The 25,387-nt window shown below is 34.0% G+C and overlaps 2 protein-coding genes across 2 annotated transcripts in view; both read left to right on the top strand.

Moving 5' to 3' along the window:
• The window catches only part of LOC127880227 (uncharacterized), a 119,805-nt gene that overhangs the window by 34,579 nt on the left and 59,839 nt on the right, over positions 1–25,387 (top strand). The gene's annotated exons all lie outside the window — the stretch shown is intronic.
• LOC127880238 (fibronectin-like) lies at positions 4,062–18,316 on the top strand. Its single transcript, XM_052427550.1, has 6 exons — positions 4,062–4,464; positions 5,766–5,893; positions 10,075–10,122; positions 11,012–11,362; positions 16,161–16,262; positions 17,610–18,316. Coding segments are annotated over exons 2-6 (510 nt in total). The 5' UTR covers positions 4,062–4,464; positions 5,766–5,886; the 3' UTR covers positions 17,612–18,316.

Below are 25,387 nucleotides of genomic sequence, written 5' to 3'. Positions count from 1 at the left end.
CCTTGATATTTTCAGGGAAATTATTCCGTTTCCTTTATGGACGAACAATGGAAATTAATCGTTAAAATGGTCGGACTGTCAGTTTTATTATGCCAATTTTACAGTGTATGACTAGATATTCGTGGAATTAAGTGCCGAAAATGATGCAATCTTGAACGCCTTACATTGGCAGTTATGTTCTCTGTAGCTAACCGAATTAAGCAAAATTACAGGTCCGTGTATAATAATAGGTGACAGCTAAGAACAAGATTTGCTTTCAGTGCGTTCTAGTATATCTCTAACATAATATAAACATCTCTATATCTTGGTTATGTATCGAAGAATATTGCACACCGGGTACAGAACCTATATTCTATTTTAATCATTCATTTGAACGTGCATTCTTATTAAATTTAAAATCGTCTATGCTGTCTTCTGCGTGTTGTTAAACGAATCTAAAATAAACAGATGTGGAACAACATTTATACAGTTTCATTGAAAGCCATATTAAGTATATAAAAGCGCTCTGACATGTATTTCCCTGGCAAAACCAGAACCTCGTGCATTTTGAAATATTTTGAGAACTCTTCCCGACGGGATGTGTCGAGTCACATGGCGGATATCGTTTCCATTCTATTTCATTCTTTGACATCTTTTGTTGTATATTAATGTCTTATTTTAGCTCCCTTCTTGTGACCTTACCTACATAAGTAACTTGTGACATAAACTTCATAAGTAACTTGTTACCTTAACTACCGGTACATAAGGAACGTATGATCTAAAGTACATAAGTAACTTGTGATTTGAACTTCATAGGTTACCTGTAAACAAATCTACATAAGTAATTTGGTACCTAAACGACATAAATAACTTGTGACCTAAACTACATTAGTAACTTGAGACCTTAAGTACACATGTAACTTGTGACCTAAACTACATAAGCATCTTGTGACCTAGACTACATAAATAACTTTTTACCTAATTTACATAAGTAAATTGTAACCTAAACGACATAAGCAATGTGGGAACTAAACTACATAAGTAACTTGGGACCTATACTACATAAGTACCTATACTACATAAGTAACTTGGGACCTAAACTACATAAGTAACTTGTGGCCTGAACTAAATAATAAACTTGTGACCTAAACTACAGAAGTAACTTGTTACCTAAACTACATATTACCTGTGACCTTCACTACATGTTAAGTAACTTGTGACCTAAACTCCATACGTAACTTGTGACTTGAACTAAATAAGTAACTTGTGACCTAAACCACTTTTTACATAAACTTCATAAGTAACTTGTGTCCTAAACTATATAAATAACTTGTGACCTAAACTACATACGCAACTTGTGACTTAAACTAAATAAGTAACTTGTGACCTAAACTACATAAGTAACTTGTGACCTGAACTGATTAAGTAACTTGTGGCCTAAACTACATAAGTTACTTGTTACCTACAATGTTTTGTCTTTAATTACGACGTCATCATTTATATGCAGCATTATTATTAATGAGCATATGTGTAAAGGAAAACGTTATTATGTGTTATTTAATTTATATAACCTCTAGGCGGCATAAATGCTTGTCTAATGCTTATAATGAACTTGATTTACATCTCGAGATTAATCCTATTGTGGTTAATAGTTCTGAAAATTAATTTAAGTTTAAAATATATCAGCTGTATTCGATTGTTGTGTTTGCTTCGTGTTTGAAAAAACTATAAAGATATTGACGTGGTATACAGATATGTCTTAAGATGGCGTTCTCAGATTACCTATGATTGCATTCATAAACTCCAATGGCTTCATCGTCGCTTCGTAGTTAATCAATACAACCATCAAGTTGTTTACATTAAACCATTCAAAAAAGCCTTAAAAGGTGAAACTTACCGACATTTTATATTATTTAAATGCTGTTATTAAGGAAGCTTTATAACCAAACATTCAAGACGACATTCAGTCTAGACCAAATAATACCCTATTGGTGTAGCAAATATACATAAACAAAAGTATGGTTTCATGGTGAAACTATATAAACAGAATGCAGGGTTGGTGCCGTGATAGAACAAATTTAATCGTTGAGGCTCAGATACGCTTTCTCATTCGCGACAAATAGATCTATCTGGTATTATATTCATTTATGTTGTACATGAACTAAGTTAATTAAAAAACAATAATATCGAACAGCATATAGCTATACGTTAAACGATTAGTGTTTCAACTAAATTCGCTCGAATACTGCGTATTTTTCGATAAAATGGTTCTGTCAAACTTCCTATCCAGTGATTCGTGTCGTAAACATGTACTTCAAGACGCTAAATTCATATCAGTCTTAATTGTAAATAAACTACCGGCATTAATAAAATGACATTTTGTTCCGTTAACATCATCATTCAGTTTAGTTGTTTACACACTATACGCAATCGTGTCAAAAATTTAAATGAAATTCTTATGAATATATAAGGTTTTTCTGTGCTTTTTAATGGACTTAATGAGTAGGATTTCAACTTTAGTTTACTGATAATACGTATTTAGTTGAATTTTTGAGAATAATTCTAGAAATAATTTTTTTTTTAGAAATCACTCGCACAATCAAGTTCATTTGTTCACAATGGGGTGGAAATATTGTTCACAAAATGAATATGTAAATGTTTGGCAATGATCTGGATAATTTGTTAAATGTGATAAGGCATACATTATTCAATTGATTAGTTAAATTCATCTTTGATCAAAGAAATGCATACTGAAACCGCTCGAGCACAGATTGTCAAGTGCTGACAGTGAATGACTTTTACTCCCAGAGTCAATGGTTCGATACATGTTGAGGATTACCCTTTTTCTTTCTTTAATTGTATTCTTGTTTTTGTACTGCAGTTATTTAAATATTATGTGTACCTTTATCAATTTTAAACATTTAATGACAATGCAAGCCAATATCTGTTAAGAGGTCCCTTTAACCTTTTGGCAGCACAATTATGACATGCTTTAATGTATTAAATACGTTTTAACCAATATCTAGTAATCAACACTTACGGTAGTGCTGTATCGGACAAAACATAGAAATATGGTTTATATTTAAGGCAAATAGCCTTTATTCAGTGATGTTGAAGATATATAGTTTTGTCTGATAAACAAAGGATAGTACACCTTCAGATATATCCATTTTCAACCGGACTTCTTTTTCAGATTATTCATTAAAAAAAATCTGCTGTCGAATGTTTCTCGTTAGGACGAACTGCCACAATTAATTCATATAATAAACGTTATAGAAAAACTGTAAGGATTATCCACAAATCGTTGTGTTTTTTTTTTACTGAATCTTTCTACTGTATACTGTTTAATGAAACAAAACAACTAGTACGCTTTTATTCACACATTTTAATTACATTTAACATTTAAATATTTTAATAATTATTAATTTCTTAATACTGAACGCAAGTTACAATTATGATCATTTTCAATCTCATAAACCATAACTATTTTCATATTGCTCTGGAATTCATATGTCGCTTTTTTATAGAACATTCTGTAACCAATAAGTTGGTCCGCAAACACGACTTGGTAAGCATTTCATAATATGAGAATAATGGCATAACTCATTATATGTATTGTTAAGATCTGATTAACGTACGAACATAGCTCAATCAAATAAATAATTCGTCGTCGTGTAGTAATATTTAAAATACAAATTGTATTTTTTTAATAACGATTGAACATTTGTTTTCAAAACACCGTTAAAATTATGTCATTGCAGAGACGTAAAACAAAGCATTACTGATGATTACCTGCACCCAATACACTTTATATGCATTCATTAATTAATATAATAATACAATAATGAATTGACAAATGCTTGTTTTCTTACTGCAGTAGTTGTTAATTATGCGTCTACGCAGGAAAAAGTACTTGTTATTCAAGTCAAGTTGGTTTTCGTCAGTCCGATCTATTAGCAAACGCTTGTCTCTGAATGTTATTAGTTGGAATAACACAAAATCGTGTTTTCGGCAAATTGCTCTAGCATCGCATCTTTTTAACTTATTCTGACGAGGAATTGTACCGTACTGTATGCGCTGAACAAATAAAATATGCAATGTTTTTACATATGTATTAACCTGTGCGTATTGGATGACCAAAATAACTTTTCCGGAATATAAAACGTTCCTTGAATGGAATGTTTTAAACCATAGCAGAAAAATACTGCATCAAGCAATATACTTCCAGGATTCAACTGTGAAGAGAAGCGTTCAAATCGATATGTCTGTTTCTAAAATAGAAACGCGCAAGCACAGAAGAAAACATTAGTGGTTAGATTGTCAGTTGATATGTTTAACATATCTTGCTGCAAGGAGATTTATACAACAATTTAGGTATTTAAAACTTAACATACCAATATTTACAGAATATAAAGTGGTGCACAGACTGGATATTTCAGTGAAATCGTTTTACAAAGATTGTACTTTCTTCTACTTTCCTGCAAGGTAATTATACACATCAAATGTATTTATTTATGTTTGCATGACATTTATTTGAGACTATTGTCATAAACTTGTTCAATAAATATCAAAGTCATCAAAGATATGTACTTTTAGTCAATGAACACAAAAATACCTAACCATGGTCATTTTGTCGATATAAATCATCACAGAAACATACATAAACAGCTTCAAAGCAAACAGCTCATTAGTAATGTTATGTATATTAAGGGTTTATCATCTAAAAGATTTCTTTGTGAAAAGCATGTAACAAATAAGTATGAACATCAAAATGCGTGCAGATTTATTTTCAAATGACACATAGAAGGCAAACGCGTAATAAGACGCTGCATAGCGAAATAAGCATTCGGTTTGAGGAATGAAACATCCCTGGAAACTAATCAAGGTGCTAATTATAGAATGCACACTAGATGGTTGTGTCAGACCACGCTGTTTGAATGACTACATTCTTTTTAACAGTTCGAAATACAAAAAGGAATATATGAATGCATTACATTGAATATCAACCCCGATTGCAGCTTCAGTATCATTCTGAAAACATATGTCGGTTCAGGCTTTTAACCATGTTAACAATAAAGGCAAGTTCAAACCAGTAGATTAAGAATATACAAAGACCGGTGAATTGAATGAATATATTCACAGACATAATTTCATTTATAAAAGAAGTAGTATAATATTCACGATTCCAAATAATGTGCCTTTAATCGATTCAGTACATGTAGTGTCATATTATTCAGTTATTTTCCGTCCCAGGCCTGATATGTCTCCCTATATGACACCAGTTTGTCAAATTTTAACTGACGGTGCACATTAAATGCACACACAAACCCGCATCAGATTGGCATTGAATGAATGCGTCTTTCCCCAGAGATTACATGTTTTATATAGACTACATAACACAAATGTCAGGCATTAAATAGGATACTGCAACATTTTCTACGTCCAGACAAAATTTACGTTAACATTTCCATTCTGTATAAAAAATTTAAAGCAATCTTTTAAATAATATCATGTGAATGAGTAATATCGGAAAACATAGATCATGTGAAAAATAGTGGAAAATATTAAACATTTGTCTAAGAAAGTACTTTAATACTTTATTTATAGAAATATAAAATGGACTTTCTTAGATGAACTTGTCATCTGCATCCGGTATCAAAACAATGTAACATAACAAAATGTTGCCCGCTTGTTAAAACAAAGTGGTAAACAGTTCATAATGTATAATAATCAAAATGTTTATAGCGAAATAAGTAATATTATTTATGTTACTATTTCACACACAGGATGCTGAACAGGGACAGATATGACTACATTTAAAGACTAAACAATAGCATTTTTCCGTTCGAAGACAGACGTGTATGAATTCTGTAGTGCTGTAAATTGAATGCAGTTGGACTCCTAAGGATGAAAGGTAAACATAAATGAACGTTCTTGTAAATAGCCTAATGTAATAGATTAAAGAACATGAATCTATCATCCGTGCTGTAAATCAGATCAACGGTTACGTTCGTTTTAATACAGTATATGAAGCCTACTTATTTGTTATGGCGAAAGAAGAAAATCTTCTAAAACCATGTCAAAACACTAACTTTTAAATTAATTAACAGTCTAACAATGTATTGTAATTGTATTGAGAAAGCTTCATTCAATGAGAAAGTGGACTTGAACAGAATTTAAAGCGATCATTTGGCATGCATTCAAATCATGTTGGAAATAACATATCATCTATGAAATGCTGCTAATATAGTTTTGCTTCATGCAATATACAATCCGCAAATTTCACGTGCGCTTCTTGAGTCTTGAAAAGTTTGTCATGTGATTCAGTTAAAGGATATAAGTGTTAAATGCATTTGGATTGAACTATGACGTTTGTGCGTTTAAGATGTATTTTGTTATAATGATGTGCTTTATAAGGTTTTGAAAAGATCAATTGGCATTAAGAAAACGTGACATGCATTCTTAAAGAGATATTTTCAGAGATTTTGGCAAGTATTGAAATTTGTAATTAAATGCTTTATATTGATAAATGTAAACATTTGATATAAAAGAAACTCCAGTAAAACAAAACAAGAAGAAAATTAAACATAGATAAAAGGAAACCCTTATCTGGGCGCGAACCATTTACCCCTGGAGAAAAAGTCTAACGCTGCGACCAATCGGCCATCCGTGCTCATTTAATCAATGAGGTAATTTTTACTTTAAATAAGCAAACCTCGTAGTGTCACAAAATATAACGCAAAAAAAAGAACTCTCCAAATTATTCAATTGTTTCGCATTGCAACGCTTTATAATGTTCATGTTTTAAAATCGTAAAAAGATGCATGTAATGGGTATTTAAGAGCATGGTAAATGTTTAGTATAACTGTTTCCTCACAAATACCATAACTACAACAAAAATTTGCGAATCTAAACCTTTTTCTTTCAGTTTTGTCAAATTATCAAAACGTGAAAAGGCCGCTTTAAATGATAAATACGTCACGTTTAGTTGGTTGATGAAAAGGTATATAAATCAACTGCTAAAGCCGATTCGTATAATAGATAATAGATAATAGGGATGAAGCTGTAAAAGTCAATGTATCAATTGTATCCTGTTCGGATTAACCCCACGGATGCGAAAATGTGTACGCATTAAATGGGTATTCCACTAAGACCCGATTCCCCACGATGTGTCCCGATTTCCAATATTTTGAGGTCGGGGACATTCGTAACTGAATCGGCGAAGGTCCAAACTCATTTGTAGCTAGTCGCGGGCGAGTCGTGAGGTCCCAAAAAATCGCGGCCAGTTTTCAAACGTGTTTAAAATTTGACCAAGACCTCCAAGACTAAATTTAATCGCAGTTAACTCGTAACAGTGTCTTAGTGAGTTCTTGGGCGTCGTAATGGAATCTTAGGTAATTCGTGACTCAATCGAGATATCGGTGATCACGTGATCTGTCTACGAATCATTTACGACTTTGTCAAGACTCTCAAGAGTTCACCCCGATTGAGTTGCGAGCCCGCTAAGATTCTCGCGATTTAGTAACGAAACAGTTACGATTTTGTAAAGAATGATAAAGAAATAATATTTTTCCATCATGTTTTGTTGTCGAATAACTCACAGTAAGAAGTATAGATGCGTAGAAATTAAATCACGAATGCGGAGCACGAAAGCTTTGATAACACGAATCTATACTCCTTACTGTGGGTAATTCGACAACAAGCCATCATAGAAAAATATTATTTCTATTCTTACACGATTCTGATTGATTTGCTTCAAGCTTTTGGACGTGAACTATATTTTTCAATACTCCGCCCTTCTTAGTACAAAGTTCACTATTTAGTGACGTCATTGAATTGTACAAACATTTGACGTCGTTTTCATTCATAAATATTTTGCAAATTACGTCACTTTCATTGAGAACAACACTCATAGAAACTAAATGACGTCACACGTGTTAATTCTTCTGAAAAGCTGACATGCTATAAATGTTTTGTTAATTACGTTTCTTAACAAACAAATTCTTAGCAGGCGTGGTCATGCCACTTATCACCAAATATACAATTTGTTGTTTCATTACATTTATATACGTGCTACATTTCTTTAAGAGCGGGATTAAAGCACGTGCATTTTACTGCAATATTTTCTTTATTTATTCGGAACTATTTTCGAAACATTAAGTTCCGCCCATTATTTATTGCAGAATAACCCACACTTTTTTTCCTTCTTTGTCTATAGAAAACAAGTCGCGTGCCGTGTTAGAATCAATATCAGTAGATATTTGCGCCGATTTCATGGGTGCGTTCGGTGAGGTCCTAGCTTAGTCGTGACCGATCTGCATCGTTCGTAGTACAGTCGCAGTAGATTCTTACACATCGTAGTGAAGTCGCGACCCTATTCGCAAGACTTCAACCGAACCCCAATCGTACCACTGTCGTAACTGAATCGCAGACTTTCTCGAGTCTTCCCGATTCAATAAATGTGAGAAATCGTAGCGAAGCGTGGGCTTGTTTTCGTAGTGGAATAGGGCCATAACACAATTTTACGAAAATAAAGATGCTGTTCCACTCCATACACAAACGTTGTTGAGTAGAGCTAGACTCAGTAGAGATTTGAGGTATTTGAATGTCATTTAGAAAGGTTACTTTCGTCAATGTACTAGGAGAATAATTGGCCGACTGATATTCACACTTACGACGGATATCGATCCTGAATGTAAACTTGTAAAGTTGAAAAACCCTGCAATGTTTGTTTTTGTCGACATTGTGAAACTATAATTTGAAAACAAATTTGCATTTGCTTTCTAAGTATGCAACAATAAACATGCTGATTTAATTTACAATCTTGTCATACAGAGATATTATGTGTGTTTTAACTGTGTTTGCATTGCAATTTTAAGCAAATTTTGGAGTGCAGAAAGAAATGTTCTTTCTAAAGATCACATTAACTGCGCAAGGTTAGGTTCTCTTATTTTAAAGGGATCTTTTCACGCTTTGGTAAAATGACAACATTGAAAAAAGTTGTTTCAGATTCGCAAATTTTCGTTTTAGTTATGATATTTGTGAGGAAACAGTATTACTGAATATTTACCATAGTCCAATATAGCCATTATATGTATCTTTTGACGATTTGAAAACCTAAAAATTATAAAGCGTTGCAACGCGAAACGATTGAATAATTTGGAGAGTTCTGTTGTTGTCGTTTAAATTTACGAAACTACGAAGATTGCTTATATAAGGTATACAATTCTTCATTTGTGTATACACGGCGGAATAGCCGAGAGGACTAATTTTACTTCAGACTAGCTCCAGGACTCCGGCGGTCACTGGTTCGAGCCCTGCTACCGGCTACTTTTTTTCGTTTTTTAATTTTATTCTTAATTTTTACTGGAGCTTTTAAGATCCAATGTTTAAATTTATCAATATAAAGCATTTAATGACAAACTTCAAAATATGCCAAAATCTGTGAAAAGGCTCCTTTAAGCGTTCTGAAAGTAGTTCTGTTATTTTAAACCTTGCTTTTGTGTTTTTAAAAACAAATAAATATAAAATAGGGAATGGTTTATATAGCATTATAGTATTATGCTAGCTTCTTAAAAATTATTATAAATGCTTTATATGCATATGGTTTTTACACAGACTACTTGAAAAGTAGGGTAGCATTCAACCTTGGAATTCATACAAAGCATAATGTTTTCTCTCTACAAATGTGTTTTTATATCGTTCAAAGTACACTATTATTACCCTACTGTGTTGTAAAAGAACTTATAGCTAATGGACACTAAAAAGACACAATAAACTGCAAATAGTTTCACCGGCACCTTTACAGACTTATTTGTCTTATTTTACGTATTTGTCTTATAGTCGCCAGCTAGATCGTACAAAAGTAATCTATAGAAAAGGAGCCATCCTATATCAAATTTTGATTATCCTCTAACAAACAATACCTTTGTTCAGCGTAGGTTAATACAATTTCATGCATTCCTTTATAGAAACACATTTTTTATTGTTGGTTGACAATAATTATTTTCTTTACATATTTCCCAATACCAATTAGTTGAATAAATTGTCAAGAAGTACTACGAAAGCTTCTTTTGATAATGTTTTTGATTTCAGATTTTGATGACAATGACAACACGGAAGTCGATATGTCCAATCAATCAGGTAAAACGCTTTTGTCGTGTTGTATATATGATCTGAGCAATTATTATCAAGTTCTATCATTTTAATTGTTTTTAAGATATTCTATGGATTTATACTGAACTTATCAACGTGTGTATTTGTGGAAATACAACGTAAGCGTGAGCATTTTTTAGTTATTTGTATATAAAGAAAAAATTGTACATTAGTATTTATAAGCAACATGAGGTACCGGTTGAATGCAATGCAATGAGGGACTACTGAAACCCCAGAAACATGTCCAGGAGAAAAATGTTTTTAAAACAAGCTTGTACTTGGCCTTAAGCAATTGACTAATATTTTGCCATTAAATATAGGTCGAAACATAGTAAACATTAAGCACAGCAATGGTTAAATCTGGGTTCAAATTAGTGTTATGGTCAGAACGAAGCATTTAAAGGAACATAACGATATTAGCGCTTGGTCAACTATCACATTGTGCATAGCAAAAGTCGATAAATACGAAATAAACATAACTGACAACAAACACCCAAAACAAAGAAACATAGAAATAATGAAACTCCAATAAAAGTATAATAGGAGAAAAGTTTGTTACCATACGATTGCCCTTTACCTAAACCTTAGATGATTGCAAATACAAGAAAGGTGACAAAAACACAAAACAACATTTAACATGAAACTGGTTTAAGCTCGGTAACCGAATGCGAACGGTAAGTGTTGGATTTTTCTACTGGTTAAGCTGCCCGCAAAATATCACAACTATGCCATAAATACTCTTTTAACAAAACATCCATACTTGACAACATGTACATTACACAAAATACGTAACTCAACTAAATGATTGCTCAAGTTATACGTTTTCACAAGGCCGTTCTTTCAATTGTTAATCGTAATTTCCATGAATATGTTCCAGAGAGACTCGTCTCTGACACGGATGTCGAGATTCAGACCAGCCCAAGTAGAATGAATCCCACGTCGGTGCGTTTTGAGGGTATGTTGGTAGAGATTATCAACCCGACAACACTGACCATTGATTGGTGTCCCGTGCTCAATAGCGACAGTTTACGAGGTTACAAAATACGTTATGCCATGAAAGACATGTCCTCCTATAATGAGAGATTTGTTTCGCCAGGTATATCAAACTATACAATAACTGGCTTAAGACCAAATACAGAATACGTTATAAGTGTATATGCTGTAGACGAAAACGAGGCGATACTTCGAAACTGTGGCTTCGGAACACATAAAACTGATGAAATCGAAGGTAAATAAGCAAAATTATTTTGTTATTGTGTTATTTATATTTAGTATTTTATTTGTGTTAGTAATTAACGAAGTGACCGTTTAAATGTATTTTTTCTATGTTCGACATAACTTTAATATTCGTTGACTGTTGTCATGCAGCCATTATCCAAAAAAAGCCATACTGTTGCTAACATCGAATTCAAATAATTAACGGCAGTGTCAACATATATTGTTAAACTTGTTACGCCCACGCTTTTAAAAGCGTGTGTATATTGTTTTGGTCACCATCTTTCTGTCCGTCCGTTCGGCCACTATCTCCTCCTACACTATTAGCACTAGAACCATGAAACTTACACGCATGATAGCTATGACCTTATGTGCGACGGTGACGGCGATGGAATTTTGATTTGACCCCTGGGTTAAAAGTTGTGGGTAAATAAAATGGTTAAATGGGCAAAATACAACATGCGACGAACATGATAATAACTTTTGACCCAGGGCTCAGGTCAAAATTCCATATAATGCACCGTCGCACATATGCTAATAGCTACCATGTGTGTAAGTTTCCAGGTTCTAGTGCTTATAGTGTAGGAGGAGATAGTGTCCGGCCATGCCCACCCAAAACTTTAAAATGGGTAAAATAAACCTCATTTTACCAACAACATGCGACGCACATGATAATAACATTTGACCCAGGGTCAGATAAAAATTCCATAGTGTGCACCGTCGCACATATGTTCATAGCTACCATGTGTGTACCTTTCAAGGTTCTAGTGCTAAACGTGTAGAATGAGATAGTGGCCAACCACGCCCACCCAAAATGTTGTTATAACATAATTTCTTCATTTATTCATCAATTGACTTCAAATTAATACTGAAGTTATGACAACACGGTTTTTCTCGACCATCCATTTCATCATTACCCACCCCAGGGCTCCGCCCACTTTGGTGGTAAAGATCCCGAGCTATTTCAGCATAATTAAAATCCAAGCCAGTTTGGTGGTCCAGACCACGAACTTTTTCTTCATAATTAAAATCCAAGCCCGTTTGGTGGCCGAGACCCCGAGCTATTTCAGCATAATCAAAATCCAAGACAGTTTAGTGGTCAAGATCCTGAACTATTTTAGCATAATTAAATTCCAAGCTAGTTTGGTGGTCAAGACCCCGAGCTTTTTCAGCAGAATTAAAATCCAAGCCAGTTAGGTTTTCAAGATCCTGAACTATTTCGACATGATTTAAATCCAAGCCAGTTTGATGGTCAAGACTCCGAGCTTTTTCATCATAATTAAAATACATGTCAATTTGGTGGTCAAGACCCGAGCTGTTCAAGCAAAATTAAAATCCAAGGCAGTTTGGTTGTCAACACCTTCAAGCAATTTCAGCATAATACAAAATGAAAACCAATACGGCGGTCATGACCCCGAGCTATTTCAGCATAATTTAAATCCAAGCCAGTTTGGTGGTTATGACCACTAGCTATTTCTGCATAATAAAAATCCAAGCCAGTTAAGTGGTCGAGACCCCCAGCTATTTCAACATAATTATAATCCAAGCCAGTTTGGTGGTCGAGGCCCTGAGCTATTTCAGCTATATGAAAATCAAAGCTAGTTTGGTGGTCCAGACCCCGGACTATTTCAGCAAAATAAAATTCAAGCCGGTTTAGTGGTCGAGACCCCGAGCTATTTCAGAATAATTAAAATCCAAGACAGTTAGGTTGTCAAGACCCCGATTTATTTCAGCAAAATTAAAATACAAGCCGTTTTGGTTGTCAAGACCCCGAGCTATTAAGCAAAATTAAAATCCAAGCCAGTTTGTTGGTTAAGACCCATTTCGGCATAATTAAAATCCAATCTAGTTTGGTGGTCAAGACCCCCAGCAATTTCAGCATAATTAAAGTCCAAACCAGTTCAGGGGTCAAGAACCCGGAATATTTCGGATTAATTAAAATCCAAGCCAGCTAGGTTGTCAACATCCAAAACTATTCTGACATAATTAAAATCCATGCCAGTTTGGTGGTCAAGACTCCGACCTTTTTCAGCACAATTAAAATCCATGCCAGTTTGGTGGTCGAGACCCCGAGCTATTTCAGCATAATTAAAATCCAAGCCAGTTAACTGGTCGAGATCCCCAGCCATTTCAACATAATTAAAATCCAAGCCAGTTTGGTGGTCGACACCTCGAGGTATTCCAGTGTTATGAAGAGCCAAGCCAGTTTGGTGGTCAAGACCCCGAGCTATTTCTGCAAAATAAAATACAAGCCGGTTTGGTGGTCGAGAACCAGAGCTTTTTCAGCATAATTAAAAATCCAAGTCAGTTTGTAGGTTAAGACCTCGAGCTATTTCAGCATAATTAAAAATCCAAGCCAGTTAACTGGTCGAGATCCCCAGCCATTTCAACATAATTAAAATCCAAGCCAGTTTGGTGGTCGACATCTCGAGGTATTCCAGTGTTATGAAGAGCCAAGCCAGTTCGGTGGTCAAGACCCCGAGCTATTTCTGCAAAATTAAATACAAGCCGGTTTGGTGGTCGAGACCCAGAGCTTTTTCAGCATAATTAAAAATCCAAGCCAGTTTGTAGGTTAAGACCTCGAGCTATTTCAGCATAATTAAAATTCAATATAGTTTGGTGGTCAAGACCCCCAGCTATTTCAGCATAACTAAAATCCAAACCAGTTTTGGGGTCAAGAACCCGAGCTTTTTCGGCATAATTAAAATCCAAGCCAGTTATGTTGTCAACATCCCAAACTATTTTGACATAATTAAAATCCAAGACAGTTTGGCGGTCAAGACTCCGACCTTTTTCAGCACAATTTAAACCATGTCAGTTTAGTGATCGAGACCCCGAGCTATTTCAGCATAATTAAAATCCAAGCCAGTTTAGTGGTCATGACCCCAAGCTATTTCAGCATACTAAAAATCCAAGCCAGTTAAGTGGTTGAGATCCCAAGCCATTTCAGCATAATACAAATCCAAGTCAGTTTGTTGGTCGAGATCCTGAGTTATTTCAGCATTATGAGAATCCAAGCAAGTTTGGTTGTCAAGACCCCGAGCTATTTCAGCAAAATAAAATGCAAGCCAGTTTGGAGGTCGAGACCCCGAGCTATTTCAGCATAATAAAAATTCAATCTAGTTTGGTGGTCAAGACCCCCAGCTATTTCAGCATAATTAACATCCAAGCCAGTTTGGAAGTAAAGAACGCGAGCTATTTCGGCATAATTAAAATCCAAGCCAGTTACGTTGTCAGCTTGCCGAACTATTTCGACATAATTAAAATCCAAGCCAGTTTAGTGGTCAAGATTCCGACCTTTTTCAGAATAATTAAAATACATGCCAGTTTGGTGGTCGAGACCCCGAGCTATTTCAGCACGATTAAAATCCAAGCAAGTTCGGTTGTCAAGACCCCGAGCTATTTCAGCATTATTAAAGTCCAAACCAGTTTGAGGGTCAAGTACTCGAGTTATTTCAGTATTATTAAAGTCCAAGCCAGTTTTGGGGCAAAGAACCCGAGCTATTTCGACATAATTAAATCCAAGCCAGTTTGGTGGTCAAGACTATGAGCTTTTTCCGCATAATTAAAATCCATGCCAATTTGTGGTCAAGATCCCGAGCTATTTAAGCAAAAATAAAATCCAAGCCAGTTTGGTTGTCAACACCCCCAAGCTATTTCGGCATAATAAAAATCAAAGCCAATACGTCGGTATGTGCGACAGTGCACTATAGACATTTTTATCTGACCCCTGGGTAAAAAGTTATGGTGATTGGGGAGGGGCCGGGTCAGAGATTTTCACTCATTTTACTAACAACATGCGGCTTGGGGATTCGCGTCGCGCATGGCCACTATCTCCTCCTACACTATTACCACTAGAATCTTGAAACTTACATACGTGGTAGCTATGAACATATGTGAGATAGTGCACTATTTGGAATTTTGATCTTACCCCTGAGTCTAAAGTTATGGGGATTGTGGTGGGGCCGGGTCAGAGATTTTCACTCATTTTTGTAGGTTATTTTACATTAACTTCTTCTTCATTTGTACACCGATTTACTTCAAATTGATACTGAACACCTCTTATGACAATACGGTCAATCTCAACTATGCATGACCCCATTACCAACCCTGGGGCGCCCCGCCCACATAGACTACGCTCACCCAAAATTTTATTTTAACATTACTCCTTTATTTATTCACCAATTGACTTTAAATTAATACGGAACAGCTCTCAAGACAACACGGTCTATCTCGACCATCTATATCCACATTACCCACCCAGGACCACGCCCACATAGGCCCACATAGGCCACACCCACCCATAATTGTCTTGCAATATAACTTCTTTATTTCTAGACCGATTCATTTCTAATTGATACGGAATTTCTCTTATGACAATACGGTCAATCTCAACTATGCATGCCCCCATTACCAACCCTGGGGCGCCCCGCCTACATACACCACAACCACCCACAATTTTTGTTTTAACACAACTTCATCACATATTTCTTCATAATGAACATCTTTTACGACAACACGGTCTATCTCGATCACCCATGTCCACATTACCCACCCCGGGCTCCATCAACATTGGCCTTTCCCACCCAAAATTACCTTTTAATATAACATCTATGCGGCGTGGGGATATGCGTCGGCCTCTGCCGCGCCATTTCTAGTTTGTGTTTGTATTTACCATTCATAACGATTGTACAATACATATTTTGTGTTACGTATGTTGTTATCTGTATTGGACTTAAAATGCGTAAATATAGTTTTGATGTTCATATAACTTCTTTATACAAATACGCTGATTCTCCTGTACGTTACAGGGACGGCAAATGCCGGCCCCATGCCTTATATTGCTGCGTTGATAGCGGTCGTATTGCTTACCACAGCCATAGTGGTGCCCCTATCCATCCTCTTCACGGCATGTAAGTCAAACACCAGTTTTCCTGTTAGGCTTCGATAGTGCATATTATTTATAGTTGAATTAAGAGGGAATCTTTAACATGTACTTTTATAAGAAGTCCTTTAAGAACAATAAGTAACGGATTAGAAATACTCGTTCCATTTAAAGTTGTATGAAACGTAGCTTTATGCCGTAAATATATTTTATCAGCATGTTTCATACATGTGACGTTGAACTGTCTAATGTTTGCATCATTCAAATAATATTGCCCACTTGTGTTTTATCTACATTTACTTTAAGTTTTCTATGTGATTTAAGTTACCTACATGAAAGTTACATACTTACTGTTCAATGTGTTTCATGTAATAATATACATATATAAAACGCATCAACACCTTCATTTTCCAGACTGGAATGTAAATAGAATTTTCTTGATTCAAATCACAGAGTTCATTTAACAGTTCTAGTCTAAGTTAATCGTAGAAAGAAACAAAGCTTCTGCGTTTGGACAACTTGAAAAACAGGGCTTGGCAGTTAGCAATCTTCACTTGAAGATAACTGCGTGGCAATCTGAATTTAATTAATGCTCGCAATAGCACATCCACATGCACAAACTTAATGTTCATTCAATATTGAACGTTCAATCGCGTTTTGTAATTTAAAAGTTTATACTGCAACATAATCAACTCATGGCCTTGTAATAAGTTTCAACATATACAACAATTGGTCGTTGGTTACAGATACATACATTTTGTAATAAAAATATCTCACCTGCATAATACATGTTCAATTGTCTATTGTATACATACTGTTTTGAATAGGCGAACGGGCGTTTGCATTAAATAACAAACTACCAGACGCTCTGGTTTTATGTTTTATATTTCGCACGTTGATATCGTTTACCTCCAAGTTAAAACCATTAAATGTACTCAATGTCGAATAATATGGGTAAGGTTTTATTTAAACAAATGAATTGACCAGCCTTCCTTGAATCATATATTAAGCAAATACTGGCAGAATCGGAATCAACAATTGATACCAGAGAAAATATATCTCATAAACTGTCTTTTTAAAACGTATTATATTGTTATCAAAGAATGAATGTCAGTAACAATTAGTTAAAAGAATCGATATAAAAAGTGTATTCGGTATCTTCATTATTTTGCAAAGACTTTTGTGCATGAATTGAACAGTTCGTAAAATGAATTTAAAAAATGTGTCATGTGTCAGCGATCTACCATAAGTTCTTAATACATTATAATTGAGTATTGCTATGTAATCTTGATTAATTTATCACACTTGATTGCTTGATTGAACACCAACATGCACATATAATGTTGGTTAATTCATACACATATTTTTGTTCCAGGAGCCGTTTACTGCCTTGAGCTTCACCAAAAGTGGCCCTACTAAATATTAAAATCTCAAGGGAAACAACGTTCATTTTTAACGCGAAGGAGAGAATTTCAATCAACAAAAGTGTAGTATTACAGAAAGCAAAGAACGTCATAATCAGCGACCATGGTCGCTGACAATTAATTCTTCACGCACTTTTGTTTGAAAACAAAATTGCATATTAATAAATCCCATACATAAATAGGGCGGCAAATAAAAATCGATGTGTGTTATAATGTTATTATGTGTGTTATAAACATGAAGGACTTAAACGATATCACACCAGGTATCAATCTTAAGCATGTAAAAGATTACTCGTCTGATGTTTTATTGTGTTAATGTATTACTTTAACTGCTTATGTACATTTAATTAAACTTAGATTCTGTACATTATGAGTGTTACGGTTGTCAACAATGCAACCTCGAATGGGCTTTTTGTGTAATTCTTTCCCTAGTAGATTTAATTTATCTTTACACGTGTAGATGTGGGCTGGTGAATATCGCTGTAGAATCGCTACACTGAGTAAAAACCCAATCCATGCTGTTCCAACAATCTTCGTATAGTATAACTTGGTGTTGTCCTATCTTCAATCAGGTTCGTTTACGTTAGGTAATGTGGTGTATGTACTGGTCTGTAGTGATTAACTATATGTCATTGTCGACACCTTATTCTTTTCTGATATTATTTATGGGTATTCTATAATCATAATACAAATTAATGTATTGATTATTTTATAAATGTCATAAATCATGTTTTTACATATGTTCTATTTTGTAAGATCGTCTTTGTAATGCTATCAAAGGACGTTAACGCACGTATGTATTGTTTTTATCTTCGTCACTGTTTAATGTGGTGTAGTTATAAAGCACAAGACAGATACTTTATTTGCAAAATAATCATTATTTATTATTACTGACATGAACTATTCATATTCGTTAAATGCATAACACGTTACGGATTTAGTATATGGTACAATGGTTATTTTAGTAAAAACTGTGTATCGAAACGTGTTTTCGGCCCCAGTTAATCTCACTTTTTATCATACCACCGCCTTGATATCTGCCTGATATAACGTTGCCTGATATATATTTTTTTATCATAGTCAAAAGGAAGTTCTTATATCAGTCAATGTTTGGAGTAACGTGGAATTTGCAATAAAGTCAACTATTTCTATCAACATAAATCAGGTTCAACAAAACAAACAATTTGATACCAAGAACGTACATATTTTATTCTAGTTTAAAGTCATAAATCACAAAAACGTTTATTAAAAAAAAAATCACCACAGCCCGCAATACGGAAGTTAAATGACGTCATCAATGAGACAATACATCTTAAATATCGATATAGTCATTGCACTCGCAAGTGTTGCACAGAAAGTCAAGACAAATGATAACTGTATGCTAATCCTCAACTATTTAAAGAAACGATTTAACACGCTTATGTCAATATTGACACCATCATCAAAATGTCAATTTCAATACATATCTCCAAAATGGCGTCTCCAAACTATTTGGTGAAGTGTATTCTTCGATTAAATTTGTCGCTGCAGTCCATTCCTAATCTCCAATTCAAGATGTTTAAAATTAAAGCGGGTGTACTCTTCCAATTCGTAGTGCAAATAACTCTTTTTTCCATACGATGTTAAAAATAAGCGATTTTTCGTGTCGTCCTTTCGAACGCCGTTGCTACATGTGTGTCAACGTGTAAAAGCCGGATCAGCAAAATCAGCGTACATTTTAAATATACAAAATGGATTGTCTTGCAGATTTTTACGAAAGTGTGGTATAATAAATAGAAAAACAGGTCACTGTCCCATCGTTTTGTAAAATATCAGGCTCGGTACGAATAAAATAACGGCTCGGCAAGCCTCGCCGATATATTATTCTAAGCCTCGCCTGATATATTACAAAACGATGGGACAGTAACCTGTTATTCTCTATATATTCATTTGTTTCCAATGTCCTAAATATCAGAATCCCCCAAATGTCAATAGCCGATCTATTTTTACATAATAATTGCTTATATATAACCATTCCGAGAAAAAAAAAATCAAAACTCGTATGTATGTTTTTTTTTTTTGCTATACCATGACTAAAGTGTCAATAGGGTAACAACTGTACTACAATATGGCATAATTGATTGTCAAAGATCATAAACTTTACATAATGAATTAAAAAAATATGTCTGTTTTCTAGCTGTTGATTATAATTTCGCAAGCAACAACTCAACAACCATATTCGTGAAAACTGAAATATCAATGAAAATGTGTTTCGAGGCTTTTGTTTCGTTTTCATCTGTAAACTATAGAGGGACTTGAGAGGGGGATCAGGCAGGCGGATAAAATACTATCACTCTAATCCGGAAATCCCATCTATACAAGAGTTTAATCATGGCCCTTTGCACGCCCGGTTTAGAAGGTTCCCATAGTACATAGGTGAACAGTTTTTATGTGGTGAATTTCCTGTGTTTAATGCATTAAGGTCGGAATGTTGTACATAAAACAAAACTGTACTCATTTAAATATTAGACGGTTTGAATGTAAATAATGCAACCAGTCGGATGTCCGTTAATGGTTATCACATAACCAAAAATAATAAAGTCACATTTACATTAATTTTAACTTCAATCCCACAATAACCTGTTATTGTCAGTATATATGTCAGTTAACTATTGCTGAAGAACTTTTAACGTCGATTTGTTTTATTCTTATTAGACTAACATCGTTTCCGGACAGAACTAATGTTGCTAATTATTTTACTTACCTCGCTGTGAAATGAAATATGTTTTACAACATTGTAGAAATAATGTTCTGCCTTAAACAATTAAAGCTAAGCTAAAAGTAGTTCAGATCGGGACTTCTTTTATCATCAGCGAGAACGCATGTGTGCTGTCTTTATGAGAAAGGCAATGAATCAAAAGATATAATGATCCAAATACAACTTTTCAATAATTTGCGCTTTTCGAAGAAAACAGTTCCGTTAGTTAGAATTTTTTAGTTATGGGATTTTGCACTGCGGTTTCTATGATAAATATTGTAAATATCAAAACGAAAAATAACTCATTCTGGTATCCTGGATTATATAAAGCAAATTTTACCATTGATTCGGACGATCTCCTAGCAATACGTAAACTGTCTCTTCTTGTATTTATTATCAGCTCAGCTGCTTTAGCGATGGCGATGTTACCACTGATTGGGCCTCTGGTGTATTTGTTCGAAACGTCAGTTGAAGCTATTTTCTTCAGCCTTTGAGTTACCGTTGGTAAAGTTGCTTTATCTGCGTAGGCGACTTATACAATCACATGTTGCTTTCAAATGTACAATCAAGATATATCTATACACTCACGAGTGGGTATTTATTTAATATTTGTATTTTGGTATCACTTGTGAGTTTAATTTTAGTATCCTAAAGTGGATTTTATTAAGACAAATATTATTCTGAATAACAAATATCAAAATATAATTATATTTTATTTAGTTACAATATGATTATAAATATTAAGTACATTTTACGACGTAAATTGTCCTGTTTAAGATTCACGCGTATTTAACAAATCTTGATCGAAAAAACAGAGCGTGCCATTGTCGACAAAAGACTTTGATTTTATATAAAATGATCCAACCTACATCGCATCTTAAATAACAATTTAAACATAGGATTCAATACACTTTGTGGTGAAGGAAATTGTGGTTCAAATAAATATTTAAAACAAACTTCCGGAGACCGTTTTATTTAAAAACTCATCAAGTTCATCTTTCCGTAACGACATCACAAAAAGTCATATGTCTTATCGGTATATTTACAATCGAAGCTCGATATTGTTGAATGTAGAGGTCGTTTTAGAACGATAACAATCGAGTGATATACATGTATGAACTAACGTGATTATTTCTTACTCTAATACATAATTATATCGGTCCCAGTATTGGTCTTGTTGCGTAATCTTGACAATAACAGTTGTTTTTCCCCTCCAAAGAAACAAGTGCTTAGATTGTGCGAGAATATTTATAATATTCTCTATGAAAGTGAACTTTTACATATAATGTAAAATTACATTCACTAAATAATGCATGATAATTTAAGTATTAGTCAAATGGTGGACACATTTTGGTTTAATAAAAACTTTTACACTGTTTTTGTTCATGTTCTTAAATTAATGATTTTGTTGCATAATATACAATATAAAATGTGTTGCCTAAATTGCTATTTTCGTGATTTATTACGCTATAAGATCAGTTTTACGTTAAATCAATTATCCAAGCCAAGTTGGTACGCAAACAACGTCAACACAGTAGTAATTTTATACATAGTGGTATTGTCATGTATTCTGTCAATTATACATAACATTTACAATTAATAATTTGTTTTCGTATTAATATCAATTTAAGTGTAAGACTTTGGCAAATTAACAATTATTGGTCTGGTTTATTCAGGTTCATTCTGACGTATCCGGTATATGAATCTGTTGACATAATCTTACCAAACAATCTTTTTTCAATATCGATAGCTATATATATAATTTAGCCTCCCATAACTACAATATGTAGATTAATTGCAGCTGCTGCATATACTCTCGTTTGTATTGCTAATGCGTCGAAGCGGTTAAAATACAATTACCTAGCGTCTCCCGTAATTGTGTTTTTGATTTATTAGCACAATTTCGACCGCCTTATATCATATAGAATATAGCACACGTGGCATTCTCCTAAACACGTTGTTGATTTGAATAATTGCGATCAATAAAACAGGGTAAATCGACATCCTCATTCAAAAAGATACCTCAGTGTACCTAGAAAGTATGATCGAACTTTTTATCACCATTCGGCATAGTATTCAGTTTTCATCAATCTTGATGAATAACAGAAAAGCAAACATTATTTCACAAAATAAGATCAGTGTAATTCAAACCGTGAATACAAGTGTTGCAAATCAATATTTATTAAGCTAAGGGAGTTAAACACAAGCGCCGAAACAAAGTGTTAGTTACGATCTGGGTCTTATAGACATGTAGCAAGGGAAATATAGATCGATGTAAACTTAAGTAAAATTCTATATGCCCGATCCATAAATCTTGCTCGATTACCAATCCCGGGAATAACCGAGGTATCTACATTACAAATACACAATCTCCACGCAGAGTTGTCGTTCCTTGCTCTCACATACAACTCTGCGAAAGGCTCAGCCCTCCATTTTGTCTATAAAAGAGATAAAACCGAACAAACGCATTCAACGTATATTTGATTGGATATTTAAGATCGTATGCATTAAATTAAGAAATATGACTTTTAAATGTACGATAAATCGTGCAAAAACTTGAGTTTTAATGCAACTCTTTGGAACTAATTTATTGCCCATTTATGCAGATGGAATCATTCCACGCACTTCACAAATGTAAACAACTGAACATATTTTTTTGAGTGACGTTAGGAATTGCTTCGACGTGTGTATGTATGTTGGTTTCTTAACATGAAAAAACCATATCAATTTTATAATAATGAATTAAGACTGATATAAGATATCATGGTATGAGATGGTTTTCTTTAATGCAGTGAATGCAATGTAACCGTCGTGCAAGAGATTGTTTAGTATTCTGTAACCTCAATGATGAACGCTTTGAATGATCATGAAATAAATGAGACGCTTTCATAACAATAGTCCGTTCTGAGCCCAACACAGAGGTGAATGTAATGTAACCGTAGTGCAAGAGATTGTACAAATACAATGTAAACGATATTTTCCAGTATAATTTACAAACGCTTTACGATTGGGCACAAGCGTTTAATAAAATTGACGAATCTCGGCCACGATTTCGCCAAGGCTATTCAGCAGTCGACATTTTTTTTCTTCACGCAATGATTATAAAATATCTCACTAAAACAAAGGGCCGGTTTTATTGTTTATATGTTGATTTTTTATAAATGCTTTTTTTTAAAATTAATCACATTGAATTATTTAAATGTATTGAAAAAAAGGTTACATGGCAAGTTCCTCTACCTTTTTAAATAAGTGTATAATTACTTATAGTAATGTGTTAAGATGTATTTCTCAGGAAGGGGGTGTCCTCGAATTCATATACAACAGAGTTCTTCCCCTTCAACATTGGTACCAGACAGGGAGACACAACAAGTTCAACTATCTTCGATTTATTTAGTAATGAATTAGCTGCCCTTTTTAACAAATGTGGATCTGGTATTTTTATTAATAAAAAATACCTAATGTTTTATGTTTTATGTGTGCAGATGATATAGAAAACTGTTCAAAGGTTACAGCAACAATTAAATGTAATAGATACATATTGCGAAAGAAATGGAATGGAAGTCAATTTAAATAAAACCGAAATCATCCTCTTTCGTAAAGGTGGTATCTAACATATGCGAACGTTGGTATTTCAGGAGACAAAAGGTTGAAACAACATCTAATTAAAAGTACATGAGATTCGTGTTTACCCCTTTCTCATCATGGTCAGTAGCTCTAAATAAGTAGCCGTGCAAGCACAGAAAACTATTTCGTTCAATAGTTACGTGTCGAAAATCATATGATTACTTTACCCCCAATGCATATGTTTTAAATATTCGACTCAATGATAACATTGATTTAGTGTTATGGCTCTCAGGTCTGGGGCAATAAATTTAAGCAAAAAAAAAATCTGTTCATAATCTCTTTTGTAAAAAATATGTGCAGTTAAATAAAAACTTTTACACCTGTATTGTATTCTGAGAATATTGACGACTATCTATATGTATTTCGTACTATACTAACTGTATTAGGTAATTGCGCAAATTACTGCAAATGCCCAATAATCGTTATCCTAGAAACTGTTATATAATGCTTGTATCCTAAGACTATATCGGTAGGGACTGTTGGGCCACTAAACTAAAAATTATTCTGTTTACAACCGGATCGTGTTACGCCTGGATAAATCAAGAAATATGCGATATCACCTTCTTCATTAATACATTCAAACAACATATTATCGACTGTCGTACACATAGCCGGCATGACTCGATACAAAATTCAAGTCGATGTTATCATTATTAATACTTTAAAACGCATCTTGATCCCGAGAGATACTTTTCCCTGAATATCCAAACAAAATGTAAACACTGCTTTGCTAAATTCCGCAGTGGTAATAAGAAACTCAATGCTGAAATTGGTACACATTTCAACTTACCATTTGAATCACGATTATGTACAAAATGTTCAAATGGTGGCATCGAAATAATTGATTGTCAATGCCACGCATTTTGTATTGCGATAAGTATTATTATATAAGGAATTTACATTTATATTCGTGATATTCATTTGCAGAGACATTAGCCGATTTTTACAACATCATGTCTTTGAAAAATTGTAACACTAGTAGTTTTGTATCTCTCACAGACCATTAACACTTTACTAAATAAACTAATATGTATAACTGATGAGCTTGATATGAGTACTCGTGCTTTGTAGTAAATCTTTAATTTAAACTTAACTTTATAAATTTTACAGTGGCGAGTGCGTTATTGCCTGATATTCGATTAAAATGTGTTATTACTCAGTCATGTCAGTTGATCTTCTGATTTTGTGAGAAATTAGTGGATAAGTGCTTTGAAACAGATCTTATCAAAACATCTATAACCCATAGTTATTTAATGAGATTTCGTGAGATTCTTTTTTGAAAATCCATTAAAACATAGTTTATATCCCATTCATCTAAACAACACACTGTTAGCTGATTATCTACCTCTCTGAATATAAAGCCAGAGA

Source organism: Dreissena polymorpha, chromosome 4 (assembly GCF_020536995.1).
Source record: "Dreissena polymorpha isolate Duluth1 chromosome 4, UMN_Dpol_1.0, whole genome shotgun sequence".
In the NCBI taxonomy this organism is placed as follows: domain Eukaryota; kingdom Metazoa; phylum Mollusca; class Bivalvia; order Myida; family Dreissenidae; genus Dreissena; species Dreissena polymorpha.
The sequence above is the reverse complement of the archived record's forward strand: the minus strand, read 5'-3'. Positions and strand labels throughout refer to the sequence as shown.